The sequence below is a fragment of the Psammomys obesus genome, unplaced genomic scaffold, assembly GCF_907164565.1.
Source record: "Psammomys obesus unplaced genomic scaffold, mPsaObe1.curated_primary_1811, whole genome shotgun sequence".
NCBI lineage: Eukaryota > Metazoa > Chordata > Mammalia > Rodentia > Muridae > Psammomys > Psammomys obesus.
In genome coordinates this window covers 43,208,358-43,228,894 of record NW_026585895.1, presented here as the reverse complement: position 1 = coordinate 43,228,894, position 20,537 = coordinate 43,208,358, and the positions used below count along the sequence as shown (strand labels likewise).

Below are 20,537 nucleotides of genomic sequence, written 5' to 3'. Positions count from 1 at the left end.
ATGAGTGCTCTGTCTGCATGCCAGGAGAAGGCATTGGATCCCATTATAGGTGGTTGTGAGCTACCTCTTGAACTCAGGACCAGTGGAAGAGCAGCCAATGTTCTTCAATTCTGAGCCATCTCTCCAGATTCCTATTCTGTGACATTTCAAGAAAATACTTGCCAATTCTTATCCTATATGAAAGATTTTTGGCATAAGGAGCCCTTCCATGGTAGCCCAAAGCTATACAACTATCAGCTAACTTGAGAAGCATGATTGCCTCAAGAGGCTTTAATGTTGAATTCCCCAATAACACGGACTCTGGTAAGTCAGAAAAACTGCAACTCAACAGTCAGGGTATTGAAATATTACTGCTAAATAAAGCCTATGTGGGCATGCCCACAAGCGGAACCTAACACTGCAAAAGAGATGGCTGATGTTTTGGTCTTTGTTAAAGACCTGATTTTGTACCATCCTGTTCCCCAGGAGGCTGAGGGGCCAACTGCAAGAATCCTGGGACAGCATGTAGACAACTACTGTCCACCAGAAGGTCTTTGGAGGACTACTGATGGACTAGGCTCTAGGTGACGATACTGGGTTTGCCTTTAGCTCACCTGGATGATAGTGTGGAGCCTGGTGAGGGCTGGTTGCTTTCTGAAGCCCTGTTCCCAGGGGAACTGTGGTCGCTATCACCATGGTTGCTCCAGTGATTAGCTTCTTCCTCAAACTCCTGTCCAGACATGATTCTTTCAATTTCTTCTTCTGATATCTTTGACAAGAAATGAATACATGTTAGATTTGGTGCTATAGATAACATCTGTTCTCACTCTAGGAATCAGAGTTTATAATGAGGCTCTCTTGTAATCTTTGGACTTCTTTGAATATGCCCAGTACATTTGGACACAATCTTTGGACACTTGCCTTCTAGAACCATGGTTTATTACTACTTTCCCCTGCCTATTTACCTTACTTTCAAGCCACAAAGTCATTTTCTCACCTTGTCTTTGACTCTTCACTTTCCTAACTGAAACTCCATTCCTCAATGACAATCTCCTACTTGCCCTACCCAATAACGGGTGTTACCTCCTCTATAAAATCATCTACTGTTATTTACCCATTTATAATTATGTGGATTCTAAGAAAGAAAAGACAGCATGTGGTTAACGTAAACATTCTGAAGGCGGAATGCCGGTACTCAAGCCCAGAGTATACCACTTCTAGCACAACCTTGGGAAAGTTATTGAACTATGTGAAGCTAAGTACCTCCATCTGTTTGGTAGGTAGAACAAAAGTCCTTCCTCATTGGAGTCTAGTGAGGATTAATCAAATCAGTTACTGAAAAGGGAGTCTAGCAAGAGTAACAATTATGAAAGCACTGAGAGTTACAATACCATCATTTTTGGGTTGCTTTCTTTTCAAAGAGGGCACTGTAGTGCCCAGGCAAGTCTTAAATTCCTAGGTTCAAGCAGTCCTTCTGTTTTATTCTTTCAAGTAGCTCAGACTATAGGTGTGTGTGCTGTCATTATTACAGAATACTTATAGTAACATCACAAAAAACATCATCTGTAATACCTAAGGCCAAGATAGGACCTAGAAAAGAGGTACTCAATAAATGGATATTAAGTAAGTGTTCGTTTGCTAAGTACTGACATGTACTTTCCTATGGAATTTTTTTTTAATGATCTAAGAAATTTGTCCTAAAGATCTCATTTATTATGAAGTCTGTAGAGTATATGGTGTCAAATCAGTACTGAGGAATCAAGATCCAACATTAAATCTTTTTATTATTTCTCTTTTTTCATTAATTAACTAATTAGTTAATTTTATATCCTGGTAGGAAGTTCCCCTCTCTCCTCTCTTCCCAGTCCCTCCCTCTCACTCCCCCCTCCCTTTCATCTCAGAGAAGGGAAGACTTCCCATGGGTATCAAACTGCCTTGGCATATCTAGTAGGACTGGGCTCATCTTCTTCTTTTGAGGCTAGATATTCCCAAGTCTATTAAATAAATTGAAGAAATCACAGCTCACATAAGTCACGCTGTACACTAGATGTGGCCAGGGGTATGAGGAAGAAACAGAAACATGCTAATACTCAGTCCAGTATTCTATAGAGAACAAATAATCTTCTATACAGTTTCTAACCTAGGGCTGAGGCCTAATCAGTCAGTCAACAAAGAACAGAGTAAGTGCTAAGAAGGGGACAGAGGATTTTTGTTGTTGTTGTTTCTATGGAAACCTCAAAGGCCATTTTCGACCAGGCCTGTCTGGCTCAAATCTGCATATTTATTTGTTCTAGTGGTCTCTGAAAAAACCCTGAACTGTTATGATCATAAACAGAAGCTTTCAGAAGTCAACGCTAGCAGAACCAGTGAGATGGCTCAGCAGGTAAAGGTGCTTGCCATGCAGGCCTGATGACCTGAGTTTGATCCCTAGAACCCATATAAAGATGGAAGAAGACAATAGATTCCACAAAGTTGTCCTCTAACCTCCAACAATGAACTATGGCACTTGTGTGTTTGCACACACATGTAAACATTTATACAATAACATATGTTATATATTATTATATACAATAATATATATATATATATATATATATATACACACACACACAATAATAAATTTTTTTTTAAAGAACTGAATGTTAATGAGAATACAGGGTAAGAAGGATTTAACTAGTAGATAAAGAAGTTGGTCTGAAATAGTTTGGTATATAAATTGAAATGGAGTGATTATTTTTGAAAATTAAATGAAAAAACAAACTCCAGCTTTTTCTCTTCAGGATCCTTATAAGCATAAATTCATTGCAGCCTGATTAATCACGGTGACAGCAAGAACAGAGTTTGAAGGGCAGGAAACAAAGACTGGCTGGGTGAAAAAAGCCAACTCATGAAGGCAGTTTACTCCAGTTGGAAGCTGGATTTGCTGCCCATTGTAGGCCCCATGGGCTAGGAAAACGGGCAATCACTGATAAATGACTACACAGAGGATAGAACTTGTTGACACAGAGGACAGAACTTCTTGGGAATGCTTAACGTGGGTTCAAACTTCATTAGTTATTTCCCAGCTAGATGCTACTGGGCAAACCAAGTCACCCAAGCTCTCTGTGTTTCAGCTTATCTGTCTGCAAAACTGAGGCAATATTACTCTTTTGTAGCTCATGGCTATCACATTGGAGCTAGAGCAAAGAAGTATACAGGTCAAAGTAGACTGACTTAGAAGTTAACCCAAAATAAAGTTATAAAATATGACAAAGAACATTTGCTCAATAAATGGAAACTACACCTCTCCTTGTTTTTAAGAACAGCTAAATATAAGCTGGGCATAGGGGCACACACCTTAAATCCAGTACTCAGGAGGCATAGGCAGAGGCAGGCAGATCTCCGTGAATTCAAGGCCAGCTGGTCTACAAAGTGAGTTCAAGGGCATTTAGGGTTATTACACAGAGAAACTCTATCTTGAGGAAATTAAACACAATTGAGAACTTATAGATCACAGTTCTAATACACCATCAATCAGTAAATAGGGAAAAACCAAAATAATATGGTCAGAAAAACAAACAAACAAACAAACAAACAGATAAACAAACAAACAAACATAGCAGCAAGAGAAATGACTCTTCTGAGCACTGGTCTTGAGTTCTCAAAGGAATAGCTTACACCCATCTGTATAACCTGAGTACCTCCTGGCAGAACAGAAGCAGTCTTACAAAGAATCAAGACTGCATTAGGTGCTTCTAGAGCAGCGGCTCTCAACCTTCCCAATGCTGTGACTCTTTAATTCAGTTCCTCCCAATCATAAAATTATTTTTGTTGCTACTTCATAACTATACTTTTGCTTTGTTATAAGTTATAGTGTAAATATCTGTGTTTTGTCTTATATTATTTATTTTCTATTTATAAGTGTTCTGCCTGCATGTGTGTCTACACACCAGAAGAGGGCAGATCTCATTATAGATGGCTATGAGTCACCATGTGGTTGCTGGGAATTGAACTCAGGACCTTTGGAAGAACAGCCAGTGCTCTTAACTTCTGAGCCATCTCTCCAGCCCAAATTTCTGTGTTTTTTGATGGTCTTAGGTGACCCATGTAAAAATGTTGTTCAATGCCCACAAAGGGATTACGACCCAGACGTTAAATGCTACTATATTAGAAGACTTTTTCCCCCCATTGAAAAATATTTAAGAATTTTCCCTGGGGCTGAGGAGATGGCTCAGTGGTTAAGAGCATTGACTGCTCTCCCAGAGGTCCTGTGTTCAGTTCCCAGCAACCACGTGGTGGCTCATAATCATCTCTACCAGGATCTGATGCCCTCTCTTCTGGCATGCAGGTGACTTGCAGTTTAGCACTCAGATATGTAAAATAAATAAATCTTAACAAAAAAAGAATTTTCCCAATAGATGATCTATTACACCTAAATATGAAAAGAATGAATAAGGGTCAGATAAGAAAAATCCAAAACTAGTGTCAGATGTTGAAAACTGAAAGACTTTCCTCTAAAAAAAAAAGATGCCCACTTTAGTACTGAAAACCCCAGCCTAAGAAATTAAATAAAAAAGAAATGCAGGGCATCTAAACAGAAAGAAGTTAATCATCTGTGTTCATAGAGAACATGAAGTAGAAAATGCTCAAGATATTAGGAAAAATATGTTAGAACCCATAAATTCAACAAAGTTGCAAAATAAACAATCAACACAAACCAATTCTTCTGTTATATGCTATCAATAAACAATCTGGAAAGAAAATTTTAAGAAAAAAATTCCACTTAGAATAGCATACAAATGTAACAAGGTTATAAGAGGATGAAAAGACTTAAGACAGCGAAAAGCATAAAATATTGCTGAAAGAAATTACACACAAAGCATGTTTGTGGACCAGAAGACTTAATACTAAAATTTAAAAACCATCCTAAAATCCACAAAAAAAAAAAAAAAAAAAAAAAAAAAAAAAAAGACTCCAAGCAGGAGCCAGGGTCTCTCTCCTCTATGTCTCTCTCACTCTGATTTTATTTATTTATTCTGAATGCTCTAGCTGCACATGTACCTGCATGCCAGCAGAGAGCAGTAGACAGTATAGATTGTTGAGAGCCACCATGTGGTTACTGGGAATTGAACTCAGTACCTCTGGAAGAGCAGACAGAGCTCTTAACCACTAAGCCATCTCTCCAGCCCCCAAGGGCAATCTTAAGAAAGAATAATGAAGTTGGAGGCTACATGCTTCTTGGTTTTAAAGCATACAACAGAGCTGCAGTAATTAAAATACTGTGGTATAGACATACAGCTCACTATAATGCAAATAGAAAAAGCCCAGAACTGCACTCAGAAGTACATGGTCAAATGACCTTCAAAGATATAAGACCACACAGTACTGAAAGAACAGTTTCTTCAACTATCATTGCCAGGCAAATGGCAGTCACATGAATGCAGGCAGAAGTAAAGGAGGAAAACAACACCTCTCTTGTCTTATACTACCCACAAAGATCAACTTGAAGCTTATTAAATGTAAGGTCTGAAATTGTAAAATTCCTGGAAGAAAATAGAAGAATAGCCTTTTAAGGTTCATATTGGCAACAACTTCATGGTTAAGACACTAAAAGCCCAGGCAACAAAAGCAAAACTACAGAAGCAGGACTGTGTCCAAACTCCTGCACAGCCAACAATCATCAATCCTTGAAAGGCAGCCTGTGAGCTGGGAGCAGTGGTGCATCCTGTAATCCCAGTACTTGGGGAGGCAGAGGCAGGGTGATCACTCTGAGTTCAAGGCCAGAATGGTCTACAAAGCGAATCCAGAACAGATAAGGCTACACAGAGAAACCCTGTCTTAAAAAAACAAAAACAAAGAAAGAAAGAAAGAAAGAAAGCATGTGCAATCAGAGAAAATGAGTCAGCATCTGCAAAAATAGTGAATTTGATGGGTAGAGTTTTCAGTCATGCAAGACGAAAAAACTCCGCGAACTACTGGGCACAGAGTTAAAGACATTCATATATACTTAAAATTTGAGTAGTGTTTGCTGTGCAAGTAAGAGGATCTGAAGTCAGATCCCCAATACCCACAGAAAAGTCAGGTGTAGTGATATGCACCTGTAACCTTAGTGCAGGAGCATGCCTGGGGTATGGCCTGTCAGTCAGCAAGCAATGGCAAGCTCCAGGTAAGTGAAAGAGCTTGTCTCAAAAACATGAGGCAGAGAAGCACATAAAGACAGTGTAGGCACCCTCCACGAATGCCTACATGGATGACAGCACTCCCTCCAAACATATAACACATACACACGCAATCACATGCTTTTAGTCCAGACTAAAATAAATTAATTTTCAAGGGAAAATTACAGGAAGAAAAATGCTTGATAAAACTAATCAAAACAGCAACGCTGGGAGTTTTACATACAAATATGAACATACTTTGTACTCAAATGGCAGGAAATTTCCCATATATCAGTATATAATTATTTTTTCTAAAATGCAAATCTGTATGTGACACTCTCTATTTACAAATGTGACTGCTTCTTGGTATAGAGCTAAAAAAAAAAAATCTTTAAAATCGATCCTGGCTCTCCATGTGCTTGGAGATTCATTTATGGGTGGGCCATAAAATATATCCAATTTTCTAGACCCAGGAGACCCTTCTGCTAGCAAATAAGAACAGGAGGTATAGGCTGGTCCCACAAAATCTTTAGAGACAAGGTTAAAGAGAGCCGAGGTCACTCTTTAGAGAACTGATTGAAATTCAAGGACTCTGCCTTATTTTTTGCCACTCTACAAGATGTGCCTAATACTCAGGTTTTATTCTGTGATTCTGTCTGTGTGTCATTTCACTCTATTCTGTCTAGCTTTGATAAACCATGTTTAGCTTGTCAGAACACCTACATCTTCCTTCCCCTTCAAGAATCAGTTCAAAAGCACCTTAAGAGACCTTTCCTGAGTATTCTCCAGCCTCCAAAAAGAACAAAAGCATCCCTGGGCATCTTCTGCTAGCTCTCAGTGTACTCTGGTATTATTTACTGTCTCATAAGACTAAGCTCACAGTATATAGACCAGCAGAGTAGTAACCTGGTAAATAGCTATGGGATAGAGTGAAAGAACATGAACACTGAAGCCCCTGTTCTGTGGGTCTACCAGTGGAGTCCAGGCAAACAATTCCTAGAGCCCAGACAGATCTAAATACCGGGAAGATAGTATGACAGGCCTGTAGGCCACTGAGGTATTCAGAGAACCTGCGCATGTGCATTGTACCCCCGAACAGGGCCAGCACCCCCTCATGTGCTTAAGCTCCACCCTTCTAGGTATCTACATGCTACAGCACCCTGTCCTTCAAGGCACACTTCCATGAACACACCTGCGCTTGCACACATGCGCCTGCGACCTTCCTCCTTAGCTACAGCTGAAACATCAACATCTACTTTCAAACCGGTGGACCTCCCTCATCTTCCTGAAGAATACTCCAGACACTAGAGACAAGATGGAACCAGCCTGAAGTACAGACTCTAGGAACAAACAGCAAAGGTTATGGATAAGCAGACGGCTAAATCATTGGCGTAAAAACACATTCAATAAAAATCAGGACATCATGACTTTACCAGCAACCCCAAAAATCAATGGGTATTCTAATTCATCAGAAACAAAGGAAAATGATCACAAATTTATACTTATGTAGTTATTAGAGGCACGTAAAGAGGAAATGAACAAAGCTCTCAAAGAAATATAGGCAAATACAGTCAGACAAATAGAGGCACATGTAGAGGCATATAGAGAGGAAACAAACAACAACAACAACAAAAAAGAGGCCATCATGGAAAGACAGGAATCCACATTCAAACAGAGGAAGGAAATGGTGCAAGAGATGAAAACAGAATTAGAATCAAAGAAGAAAACACAAAAAGAGAAAACACTGGGGCTACAGAACTTAGAGAAAAGATCAGGAACCACAAAGGTAAGTATCGCCAACAGAATACAAGAGATGGAAGACAGAATCTCAGGCACTGAAGATACACTTGCAGAAATTGATACAGCTCTCAAAGAAAAAGCAAAATTGAAAAAGTTCCAAATACAAAACATCCAAGAAATCAAGGATGCCATGAAAAGATGAAATCTAATAATAGGAATAGTCGAAAAAGAAGATTCCAGGCTCCAAGGTCCAGAAAATATTTTCAAGAAAATGATAAAAGAAAATTTTCCCAACTTAAAGAAAGAGATGTCCATTAACATACAAGAGACCTACAGAACACCAAATATACTAGACAAGAAAAGAAATTCCTCATGTCACATAATAGTAAAAAAACTAAACCTACAATACAAAGAAAAAATATTAAAAGTAGCAAGGGAAAAAGGCCAAGTAACATATAAAGGTAGACTTATCATAATCACACCAGACTTCTCAACAGAAACTAAGAGAGCCAGAGGGGCCTGGGAAGAAGTCATGCAGACTCTAAGAGAGCACAGATGCCAACCCACCCAGCAAAGCTTTCAATCAACATAGATGGAGAAAACAAAATATTCCATGGCAAAACTAAACTTAAGAAATATCTATATAGCAACCCAGCCCTACAGAAGATACTAGAAGGAAAACTCCAACCCAATGAAATCAACTACACCCAAGAAAACACAGGAAAAGACACCTTCACAACAAAAAATTAAAAGAAAACATGCATTGAATCACAGTAACACCAACAACTCCACAAATAAACTAACATTCATTGATCACTATTATCTATCAACATCAATAAACTCAACTCTCCAATAAAAAGACACAGACTAACAGAATGGTTGTGGAAACAGGTTCCAACATTCTGCTTCATCCAAGAAACACACCTCTGCAACAAAGGTAAACACTACCTCAGCGTAAAGGGCTGGAAAAATGTTTTTCAAGCAAATGGATCCAGAAAACAAGCTGGGGTAGCTAACTTAATTTTATTAAATAGACTTCCAACCAAAATTACTCAAAGGAAAAATCCACCAGGAGGACATCACAATCCTGAACATCTATGCCCCAAATACAAGAGCCCCTACGTTTGTAAACAAAACATTATTAAAGCTCAAATCACATATCAATCCCAACACCTTAATTGTGGGAGACTTCAACACTCCACTCTCACCAAGGGACAGATCATCTAGACAGATGCTAAATAGGGAAATAATGGCACTTACAGAGGTCCTAAATCAATTGGACCTAATAGATGTTTACAGAACTTTTCACCCAAACTCAAAAGAGTACGCCTTCTTTTCAGCACCTCATCGAACCTTCTCAAAAATTGACCATATAGTTGGGCATAAAGCAAGCTTCAGATACAAAAAGATCAAAACATATATAACAAAAATCATACATACACACGGAAACTAAACAACTTTCTACTCAATGACTGCTTGGTCAGGGAAGAAAGGAAAACAGAAATTAGAGAGTTCCTAAAATTCAATGAAAATGAAGGGACAACTTAACCCAAACTTATGGGACACAATGAAAGCAACGCTAAGAGGAAAATTCATAGCACTAAGTGCCTCCAGAACAGAGTTTGAGACATCTCATACAAGCAACTTAATGTACACCTAAAAGCCCTGGGGGGGGGGGGGGGGGGAAGGCACATACACCCAAGAGGAGTAGATGATTAGAAATCAAACTCCGAGCTGAAATCAGTGAATTAGAAACAAAGAAAACAATTCAAAGAATCAATGAGACCAAGAATTCGTTCTTCGAGAAAATCAACAAGCTAGACAAACCCTTTGCCAAACTAACTAAAAGGCAGAGAGAAACTATCCAAATCAGCAAAATCAGAAACAAAAAGAGGGATATAACAATAGACACTGAAGAAATCAAAACAATCATTAGGTCTTACTACAAAAGCCTATATGCCACAAAATTTGAAAAACTAAATGAAATGGACAATTTTCTTGATAGAGTCCATTTACCAATATTAAATCAAGATCAGGTAAATAAATAGATTAAATAGTCCTATATCCCCCAAGGAAATAGAAGCAGTCATCAAAAAAGTCTGCCTTCCAAAAAAAAAAAACAAAAAACAAAAAACAAAAACAAAAAACAAAAACAAACCCAGGGCCAGATGGTTTCAGCGCAGAATTCTACCAGACCTTCAAAGAAGAGGTAACTGTAATTCTCTTCAAACTATTTCACAAAATAGAAACAGAGGAACATTACCAAATTCATTCTGTGAAGCCACAGTCACCTTGATACCTAAACCATGCAAAGACCCAACAAAAAAAAAAAGAGAACTTCAAACATCTCTCTTATGAACAGTGATGTAAAAATACTCAATAAAATACTTGCAAACCGAATCCAAGAACACATAAAAGATATCATCCACCATGACCAAGTAGGCTTCATCCCAGGCATGCAAGGGTGATTCAATATATGGTAATCCATCAATGTAATCCACCATATAAATAAAATGATGGAAAAAAAAACCACATGATCATCTCCTTAAATGCTGAAAAAGCATCTGACAAAATCCACACCCATTCATGTTTAAAGTCTTGGAGAGATCAGGGATACAAGGCACATACCTAAACATAGTAAAGACAATATACACCAAGCCTATAGCTAACATCAAACTATACAGAGAGAAACTTGAATCAACTCCACTGAAATCAGGGACAAGACAAGGCTGCCCACTCTCTCCATATATCTTCAACATAGTACTTGAAGTCCTAGCTAGAGCAGTAAGACAACTAAAGATCAAGGAGACACAAATCGGAAAGGAAGAAGTCAAAGAAGTCACTTTTTGCAGATGATATGATAGTATACACGAGTGACCCAAAAAATTGAACCAGAGAACTCCTTCAGCTGATAAACACCTTCAGCAAAGTGGCCGGATACAAAATTAACTCAAAAAAAGCAGTAGCCCTTCTGTATACAAAAAACAAAAGGGCTGAGAAATAAATTAGGGAAACAACATAAAGTACTTAAGTGACTCTAACAAATCAAGTGAAAGACCTGTTTGAAAAAAAAAAAAAAACTTCAAGTTTCTGAAGAAGGAAATTGAAGAAGACATCAGAAGATGGAAAGATCTCCCATGCTCATGGATCGGTAGGATTAACACAGTGAAAATGGCCATCCTGTCAAAAGCAATATACAGATTCAATGCAATTCCCATCAAAATAACAAAACAATTCTTTATAGAACTTGAAAGGACCATTCTCAATTCCATATGGAAAAACAAAAAACTCAGAATTGCTAAAGCAATTCTGTACAACAACAGATCACCTGGAGGTATCTCCATCCCTGATCTCAAGCTGTACTACAGAGCAACAGTAATAAAAACTGCATAGTACTGGCATAGAAACAGAATGGTGGATCAATGGAATCGAATACAAGATCCAGAAATTAACCCACACACCTATGGATACTTGATTTTAGACAAAGAAGTCAAAACCATGCAATGAAAAAAAGTCAACAAATGGTGTTGGTCTAGCTGGATGTCTACATGTAAAAAAATGCAAATAGATCCATATTTATCACCCTGCATAAAGTAAAGTCCAAGTGGATCAAAGACTCAACATAAAACCAGAGACACTAAATCTGTTAGAAGAAAAAGTGGGGAAGAGCCTTGACCTCGTTGGTACAGGAGACAACTTCCTTAACAAAACACCAACAGGACAGGCTCTAAGATCAACAATCAGTAAATGGGACCTCATGAAACTGAAAAGCTTCTGTAAAGCAAAGGACACTGTTATCAAAACAAAATGACTGCCTACAGACTGGGAAAGGATCTTCACCAACCCTATATCTGACAGAGGGCTAATATCCAGAATATATAACGAACTTAAGAATTTAAACAGTGGGGCTGGAGAGATGGCACAGAGGTTAAGAACACTGTTCTTCCAGAGGTCCTGAGTTCAATTCCCAGCAACCACATGGTGGATCTAGTGCCCTCTTCTGGCCTGCCTGCAGGCACACATGCAGGCAAAACATTGTAAACATAATAGATAAAATAAAATGAAATAAATTATAATTTAAAAAGCAACAAATCAAGTAAAAATGTGGAACAGAGCTAAACAGAGAATTCTCAATAGAGAGATATCAAATGGCAGAGAAACACTTCAAGAAATACTCAACATCCTTAGTTATCAGGGAAATGCAAATTAAAAAAACCCTCTGAGATTTCAATTTACACCCATCAGAATAGCTAAGATAAAAAACTGAAGTGACAATACATGCTGGAGAGGATCGAGAAAGGGGAACCCTCCTCCACTGCTGGTGGGAATGTAAACTTGAACAACCACTTTGGAAATCAATCTTGCGTTCTCTCAGATAATTAGGAATAGTGTTACCTCAAGCAAGATTCAGCCATACCATTCCTAGGCATATGTCCAAAATATGTTCAAGTATACAACAAGGACATTTGCTTAACCATTTTCATAGCAACTTTATTGGTAATAGCCAGAATCTGGAAACAACCCAGACGTCCCTCAACTGAGGAATGGATACAAAAATTGTGGTACATTTACACAGTGGAAGGACATCATGAAATCTGTAGGCAAATTGTGGGATCTAGAAAAGATCATCCTGATGGAGGTTTCCCAGAAGCAGAAAGACACACATGGTATATACCCACTTATAAGTGGATATTAGACATATAATATAGGATAAACATACTAAAATCTGTACACCTAAAGAAGCTATGCAAAAAGGAAGACTGTGGGTAAGATGATCAATCCTCACTCAGAAAGGCAAATGGGACAGACATCGAAAGAGGGAGAAAACAGGGAACAGGACAGGAGCCTACCACAGAGGGCCTCTGAAAGACTCTACCCAGCAGGGAATCTAAGCAGATGCCGAGACTCATAGCCAAACTCTGGGCAGAGTACAGGGAATCTTATGAAAGAAGGGGGAGATAGAAAGACCTGGAGAGGACAGGAGTTCCACAAGGAAAGCAACAGAATCAAAAAATCTGGGCAAAGGGGTCTTTTCTGAGACTGATACTCCAACCAAGAACCTTGTATGGAGATAACCTAGAACCCCTGCACAGATGTAGCCCATGGCAGCTCAGTCTCTAAGTGGGTTCCCTGGTAATAGGAACAGGGACTGTCTCTAACATGAATTCAGTGGCCTGCTCCTGATCACCTCCTCCTGAGGGGTTAGCAGCCATACCAGGCCACAGAGGAAGACAATGCAGCCAGTGTTGATAGGATCTGATAGGCTAGGGTCAGAGGGATCCTCCTCCCCTATCAGTGGACTTGGGGAGCAGTATGGGAGGAGATGAGGGAAGGGGAAAGGTGGGATTGGGAGGGGACAAGTGAGGGGGCCACAGCTGAGATACAAAGTAGATAAACTATAATTTATTAAAAAAAAATTAAAAAAAAAAAAAAGAACATGAACAACAAGGTGATTTTTGCTGATTACCAGCAGGCTAAGTTACCTATAACTTTAACTGACTGATCATCTCTGACCATCTCTGGATGATTTAGAACCAGAAATGAGCTCATTGCCTGTGAAATTCCTAGGAAGGGATTGAGAGATCATAAGAAGAGCTTGAATCCATTAACTTCAACACTTAGGACTTTAAAAATTTCAGCAGTTAAGCGCATTGGGGTTTAGAGGACCCAGGTACAATTCCCAGCACCCACATGGCAGCTCATAACTGCCTGTAACTCCAAGTTCTGGCACTCTCACCGAGACAAGTATGCAGGCAAAACACCAATGCACATTTAAAAAACAAAAAACAAACAAACAAACAAACAAAAAAAACCAAACCAACTTTAAAAATGTTTTCACATTCAGACTCTAAAAGCAGTTTTATAGGAATGAAAACAAAGATGGCAGAAGAGAGGATCAAGGGGAATGGCTGAAGGAACATTTTGATTACCAAGCTTCTAGAACATACTAAGAGAGTGGGTATAAGGACTCACCTGGACTGGTCCAATGCTCTTGTTCCGGCCTCCAGGCATGCCATCTTCTCTGATGGCTAGAAAGAAATGTAAGACAGTCAGAAGCACACTCACGGTCATTTATGAAGAAAATGAAAACTTATCTGTCCTAGCACTCAGCAGGCAGAGAAAGTCTGATCACTGTGTATTTGAGGCCAACCTCATCTACAGAAGAAGAGTTCCAGGATATTGAGATCCATATGGTGAGACCCTGGCTCAACACACGTACATGCACGCACGCACACGAGTATCTTTCCTGCATGTGTATACCCCATACATGCCTGGTGCCCACAAAGGTCAGAAGATACATAAGATTCCTAGGAATCAGACTTACAGATGATTGTGGGTACTGGAAACCATTTGGGTCCTCTGCACGAGCAGAAAGTGCTCTTTACCATTGAGCCATTTATCCAGCCCCTAAATGATACTTAGGTGGGGTTTGTTTTTAAGCTTTAAATTTTAAACTTTATTTTTATGCATATGGGTGTTTTGTCTGTATGTATTTCTGTGTACCAAGTATGGTTTCCACAGAGGCTGGCAGAGGGTACTAGATATCCTGGGACCAGAGTTTGAGACAAACAAAACAAAACAACAACAACAACAATTATTATTATCAAATTAATTTTTTAAAGACAGTCTTATGTAGCCCAAACTGGCCTTGAACTTGTAACATAGCTAAGGCTGACTTAGAATTTCTCCTTGCTATCTCCTCTAATGTGCTGGCATTATAGGCATGTATCACTATGCCTTGTAATATTATTAATGAAGGTTCTTAATATGGGGGCACAACACAGGGAAAGGCTTTGGAAAAAGACAACTTTTGAACTGAATCTTTCAGGAGGATTTAGGAAGGTAGAAAATATTGCTTCAAGGTCAGTAAAGAGTGTATGAAAGATTGTATGAGATGTGGTGGCACTCTCTCTTTATCCCAGCAGTCAGAAGGCAGAGGCAGGTGGATCTCTGCCAATTTAAGGCCAGCCTGGTCTACAAAGTGAGCTCCAGGACAGCCAAAGAGACACAGAGAAACTCTGTTCTGAAAAAAATAAATAAAAGGAAGGAAGGGAGAAATAGTACTAAAAGGCTCAAAGGATGGCCTGTTCTTTCTGGGAACTTTAAGTGGTTGAATCAGGACAAAGTATTCTGGGAGAATGAGTTATATGTGGGAAGAGTAGTGAGTAATGAGACCAAATATGGCCAGATCATAAGAAGCCTAGGTTGCCAATGTCTTGTGGACATAGCTGATGAGCCTGGAGATAAGCAGGAATGCAGGGGAGTGATGTGGTCCACATTGGCATTTCTGGAAAAAAAAAAAAAGATTGTGATGGGGGCTTGAAGGAGGTAGTATTAACAATAACAGAGGGTAAACCAATACACCATGTGAGAACACGTCTGGCTATAATAACCTGACACCAAAACAAAATGAAGTAAAACTGGAACCATGGGGAATCTGCAAAGTCCTTGGGGTGGGACTTTCTAGAGGATTCTGTAAGTAAGTAAAAGCTAGGATGGAAAATAAAAACACATGATTGCCATGCAAGCCTACTGACCCAAGTTTGATTCTTGACACTACCATAAGAGGAGGAAAGAGAAAACTGACTCTACTAAGTTGTAGAAACATAGACACAACAATAAAAAATTGAAGTTACTTTTTACATTAAAATGTGTATTTATTGTATAGAATGTGTGTGCACATGTAGGTATGCATGTGCTATGGTATGTGTGTGTATGAAGGTCAGAGGACAACTTGTGGGAGTTGGCCTTTACCCACTAAACCATCTCAACAGCCTTTTTTTTTTTTTTTGATATTTTAAGGTAGGTCACATTTATAGAATAGCTAAATAGTATGGTTAGTTCCAGTATGTTCTGTACCTAGCTTTTTCCTTTTGTCAATCTGCTGCATAGCCCATAGACTATTCATCAGTACCAAGAAATTAACTTTGGTACAATACTTCTATATATTAACAAAAGTAAAGCTTTCTCAGCATTTCTCCAGTTTCCTACTAATGTCTTCTCTGTCCAGAAGCCAATCCAGAATTCAACATTGCATTTAGAAATCATGCTTCTATTATTTACTCCAATTTGTAACAACTTTTCAGCCTTTGTCTTCATGATCATGACACTTTCCAAAAGTATTTCCAACAATGTTATTTTGAGGAAAAAAAAAATGCTCTTCAGTATGGACTCCTAAGTTTTCTCATGAGTAATCTGATAATGAACTTCTTCTGTCTCTCTCTCTCTCGGGATGTGTCTGTTTCTCCCCATACTCTCATTTCTGTGTATGTGTGCTTAAGCTTTTCTCAGCATTTTCTTACAGGGGTAAAAAATGCTGGTATATTTACTAGTGATACTAACTATCCTGGATAGTCTTATGTCAACTTGACACAAGCTAAACTCAACTGAAAGGATGGAACCTCAAGCAAGAAAATGCCTCCATAGAATCAGGCTATATAAGCAAGACTATGTAACATTCTCTTAATCAGTAATTGAAGGAGGTAGGGCCCAGTCTTCATTGTGGTTGGGGATACCCCTGGGTAGATGGTCCTGGGTTTTATAAGAAAGCAGGCTGAACAAGCCATGAAGAGTAAGCTGGTGAGCAAATCCAGTAAGCAGTACTCCTCCATGGCCTCTGCATCAGACCCTGCTTCCAGGTTCCCTGCTTTGTTTGAGTTCCTGACCCCCAACTTCCTTCGATGAAGAACAGTGATATAGAAGTATAAGCCAAAGAAACCCTTTCCTCCCCAACGTGTTTTTTGGTCATGATGTTTCACCAGTCATAGACTACACTTTTGTTTAAACCCTTGCTAATTTCTGTTGGACTCCCTACAGTGGACTTTGGCTTCAAGTTAGTTCTGGGGTATTGCGGGTCTAACAGTGACTTGTATTTTCATCATGCCTTCTCCACTTAATGAAATTCTTTCATAAGGAAGAAGGGTCACTTCTGTTTTTTCAGTCAGGCATTTATATCAGTATGAACATGCAGATACTTATTTCTGAGCCTACAAACAAATTTAGAGATATTCAGTTAGAACAACCGTAGTTACTAGAAACTCTCAGGTTGAGTTCTGTGCCCTTTCACTGTGTCCTGTGTGCTCACTCACATGACCACAAATGCTCTCTCTCTTACTATTTATGATGTTTATGTGGATGCCTGTGGCGGTCAGAAACGGATCCTGAATCTCCTAGAGATGGAGTTAAAGGTGATAGTGAGCTGCCTGACGCGGGTGCTGGGATCCAGACTCTGGTCCTCTGCAAATTAGTAAATGCTCTTAACCACTAAGCCATTTCTTCAGGCTCTCCAACCCATTCTCTCTCTAAGCACCTCCTATTTTTTTTTTTTCCAAGTACTCTAAAACTCTCCAGGCTTATAGTTTTCTTCTTCCAGTCCTGCATTCAATTAGTTCTCCATGGAGACCTCACTATTTTTACTGACACTAAAAACAAGATCTGGGTGCTGTGTGTGTAGTCTAACCTCATGTAACTATTAGACTTTATAAATACATGTATGTTTACTAACTCATCCATCCATCTACCTACCTATCTATCTACCTACTTACCTACCTATTGTCCATCCATCTATCCATCCACCCAGACATGAGTGCCATATTGATACCACTGATTTTTACCAAGTTTTCATTCTAGCCTTTCTTGATTAATAACTTCTTTCTCAAATACAGTATATTTATTTGCTTGTTCAACCATAGCAGTCAATTAAAGACAGAATTCCTAACATATAACCTTGAAACAACTTTACAAACTAGAGTGCTTTGTTTGTATATGATTTTTTCCTTACCATTACAATATTCAGTTAAAATACTGCTTTCCGAGGCCAGCTTCCTTCCTCCTTACTACCTTGGTGTGGTTATGTGATTCATTTTTATACCAGTTAGATGAACTCATCATTACGGTGTTGATCAATCTCTCCACCCCAACACATTTGACTAACTTTTTATGTCCATTAAAACTCACTTTTTAGTAATGCACAGTTTATGGCTTTTGAAAAATAAATAAAATTGTACATCACCAGCCATGAAAGTTTCAGAGAATTCACTTTCAAAAATGCCCATGGCAAATGTAATTTAGTCCTGCTTTCTCAAGATTAACCAGAAGGTGGCAGGTTTCCCTCAGCAGCCTTCACTAGGCTACTAAACCAGCTTCAGGGACGACAAACAGGCTACTCTCTATCCACGTCTGGGCTGTAGCACAGGGCTTTAAGAGGAATTACAAAGTATGTTTCTCTTCCCTAAAGCATGAGTTTAGCTGGAGGCTCAGAATCCCACATGCCAAATAAATAACCAGAATAATTAATCTGTGTATGTTGTCAAGAAGGTATCCCTAAGAGTGAGGCTTGAGGTATTTAGCAGTCACAGGCCCTGGGCAATGGAGATGAGGAAAGTGGAGTATCAAGAAAGCCAAACCAAGAGTAGAAAGACAGAACTGGTCTGATATTGGTAACTGGAAAGGATTTCTGTAAGAGACAAGTAGTAACAGGGAAGAGAATGGGCTTCCAGGTAGAAAAACAAACAAGTGCATGTAGAATGGTGTAACATCTGGCCCTGGGACCCTGCTCCAGCCAGAGAAGCTACAAAGATAGGCAGGGAACAAACTTGGCAACATTTCAAATGCCTTCCTATCATATTTGTTTAACATGCAGCAAACACATGGTATTCTAATATGCAAATAGTTATGCCACTCAGGAAATTTATAGAACAGTATATTGCCTCCGTGGTTAGGCAGAGCTCTGCATAACACATTGTAACTTCAAAATTATTAACTGTCACCATAATCATCCATAAGATAAGTATTACTAAGTGATTTTTATGTCCCCAAGCTGCATGTTTAAACTGGGGGTAAAAGTCAATAGGACTAAGATCAGAAGGAAGGAGAGGAGGACCTCCCCTATCAGTGGACTTGGGGAGGGGCATGCGTGAAGAAGGGGGAGAAAATGTGGGATTAGGAAAATGTTTATGGGGGGACACAAAGTGAATAAAGTGTAATTAATAAAAGTTGAAAAAAAATGATTTTCATCATTTAAGCATACATACAATAGAAAAAAAAAGAAAGAAAAATGAAGTCAGGTATGGTTGCTCATATCTATAGTCACAACACTTTTGAGGCTGAAGCAGGAAGGTTGCTGTAAGTTGGAGGACAGACTAGAATATATAAAGAAATCTTTGCAAGCCTGGGCTACAGTATGTGACTATGTCTCAAAAATAAAAGAAATACAATGAGTACAATAAAAGAGGATGGAATACAAAAAGAGTCAATAGGATTGGTGTGTATGACCAACACATGGAGAATGCAAAGTACAGAGTTGTTTATGGCACACCTAAGTGCTCAATAAATATAGGTTCTGTAAATAAACTAGAAGACATTAAATTATTAATAACTCTTACTTTTCTTTTTCCTTTTTGTTTAGCTAATATATGTGTGTATAGGGGTATATATGCCACAACCTACCTGTGAAGGTCAGGGGACAACTGTCTGGAGTTGATTCGCTCCTTCTAGCATATGGTCTGCAGTCACTGAACTCCGGTCACCAGGCTTTGGTGCCAGGCACTTTTCCCTGCTGAGCTATTTTGCCAGGCCTTTCTCTCATCTTTCCCTAAAATAGTAAAGCTCTCAAAATATCCTTTTTATGTTTTTTTTTTTCATTTCTAGTTTAGTTTTTCACCATATTCTCTCTCTCTCTCCTCCTGAGTATGGGATTAATTAAAGGTGTGTACTACCACTGTAGAGCTTTTCATTATCATTTCTAACACCTTGATGGCACAGTGGTTATGAGCACTGGCTGGTCTTGCAGAGGATCTGGGTTCAGTTCCCAGCACCCACATGTTGGCTCACAAATGTCTGTAACTCCAGTACCACAGGATCTGATGCCTTTATTGATTCACAGGTTCCTATGTAAACACGAAACAAATATATATACTCAGGAACACACATACCATGAAATTAAATAAATACACTTAAAATACATTTATTGTATGTAGGTATGTATGTGTCGGGGTACAAATATATCAAGGCACTCCTGTGGAGGTCAGGAGATAAACACACAGGTCCTAGAAATGAAACTCAGGTGGAGAGGCCTGGTGGCAAGCACCTTTATCTATTGAGCCTTCTTGCCATCCAGTATATTTTTTTAAATATTTATTTTACAAAAATTTAAATTATGTGTCTATGCAAGAGATATGTGCATGCGAAAGCAACTGCCCAGAGAGACTTGAAGAAGGCATCAGATTCGCTAGAACTGAGGATCTAGAGTCACAGTCGGTTCTGAACTGCCATGTGCGTTCTGGAAACTGAACCAGAATCCTTTACAACAGCAGTATGTGTTCTCTCCAGGCCCCTGCTTGGCCTTTCTAATAACTTTCTAGTTGGCTATTTTGCTCTCTCTACCTAATCCTTCAAAGATTAGAATCAGTTTAGTCATGGTATCTCAGGCTAATAGTGCCCAGAAAACTCAATAAACTTCAAACTCTTTACCGAACTAGACAAACTTCTAAATATTTCTACAGTCTGAGTATGCTGTATCTAGTACACAAAACAATATCCTACTTTATGCCTTCCCAATTAAATTCCTATCACTGTTCCCTGAATAGGTTTGTGGAGTATAGAGCACAGTGAAAGAATAATTGGAAAGTATAATAGTTGCAGATGAGGGGATGGGTGAAGGGTAGGCAGAGAGAGCCCTGA

The 20,537-nt window shown here is 39.0% G+C and overlaps 1 protein-coding gene across 3 annotated transcripts in view; it reads right to left on the bottom strand.

Moving 5' to 3' along the window:
* Nr6a1 (nuclear receptor subfamily 6 group A member 1) overlaps window positions 1-20,537 on the bottom strand; it is a 177,840-nt gene that overhangs the window by 19,169 nt on the left and 138,134 nt on the right. For all 3 annotated transcript variants that reach the window (XM_055600251.1, XM_055600252.1, XM_055600253.1), the window contains 2 exons: window positions 13,830-13,885; window positions 594-748 (listed from right to left, as the gene is read on the bottom strand). In XM_055600251.1, the coding sequence (XP_055456226.1) occupies window positions 594-748; window positions 13,830-13,885 (211 nt within the window). The remainder of the gene's footprint in view (window positions 1-593; window positions 749-13,829; window positions 13,886-20,537) is intronic.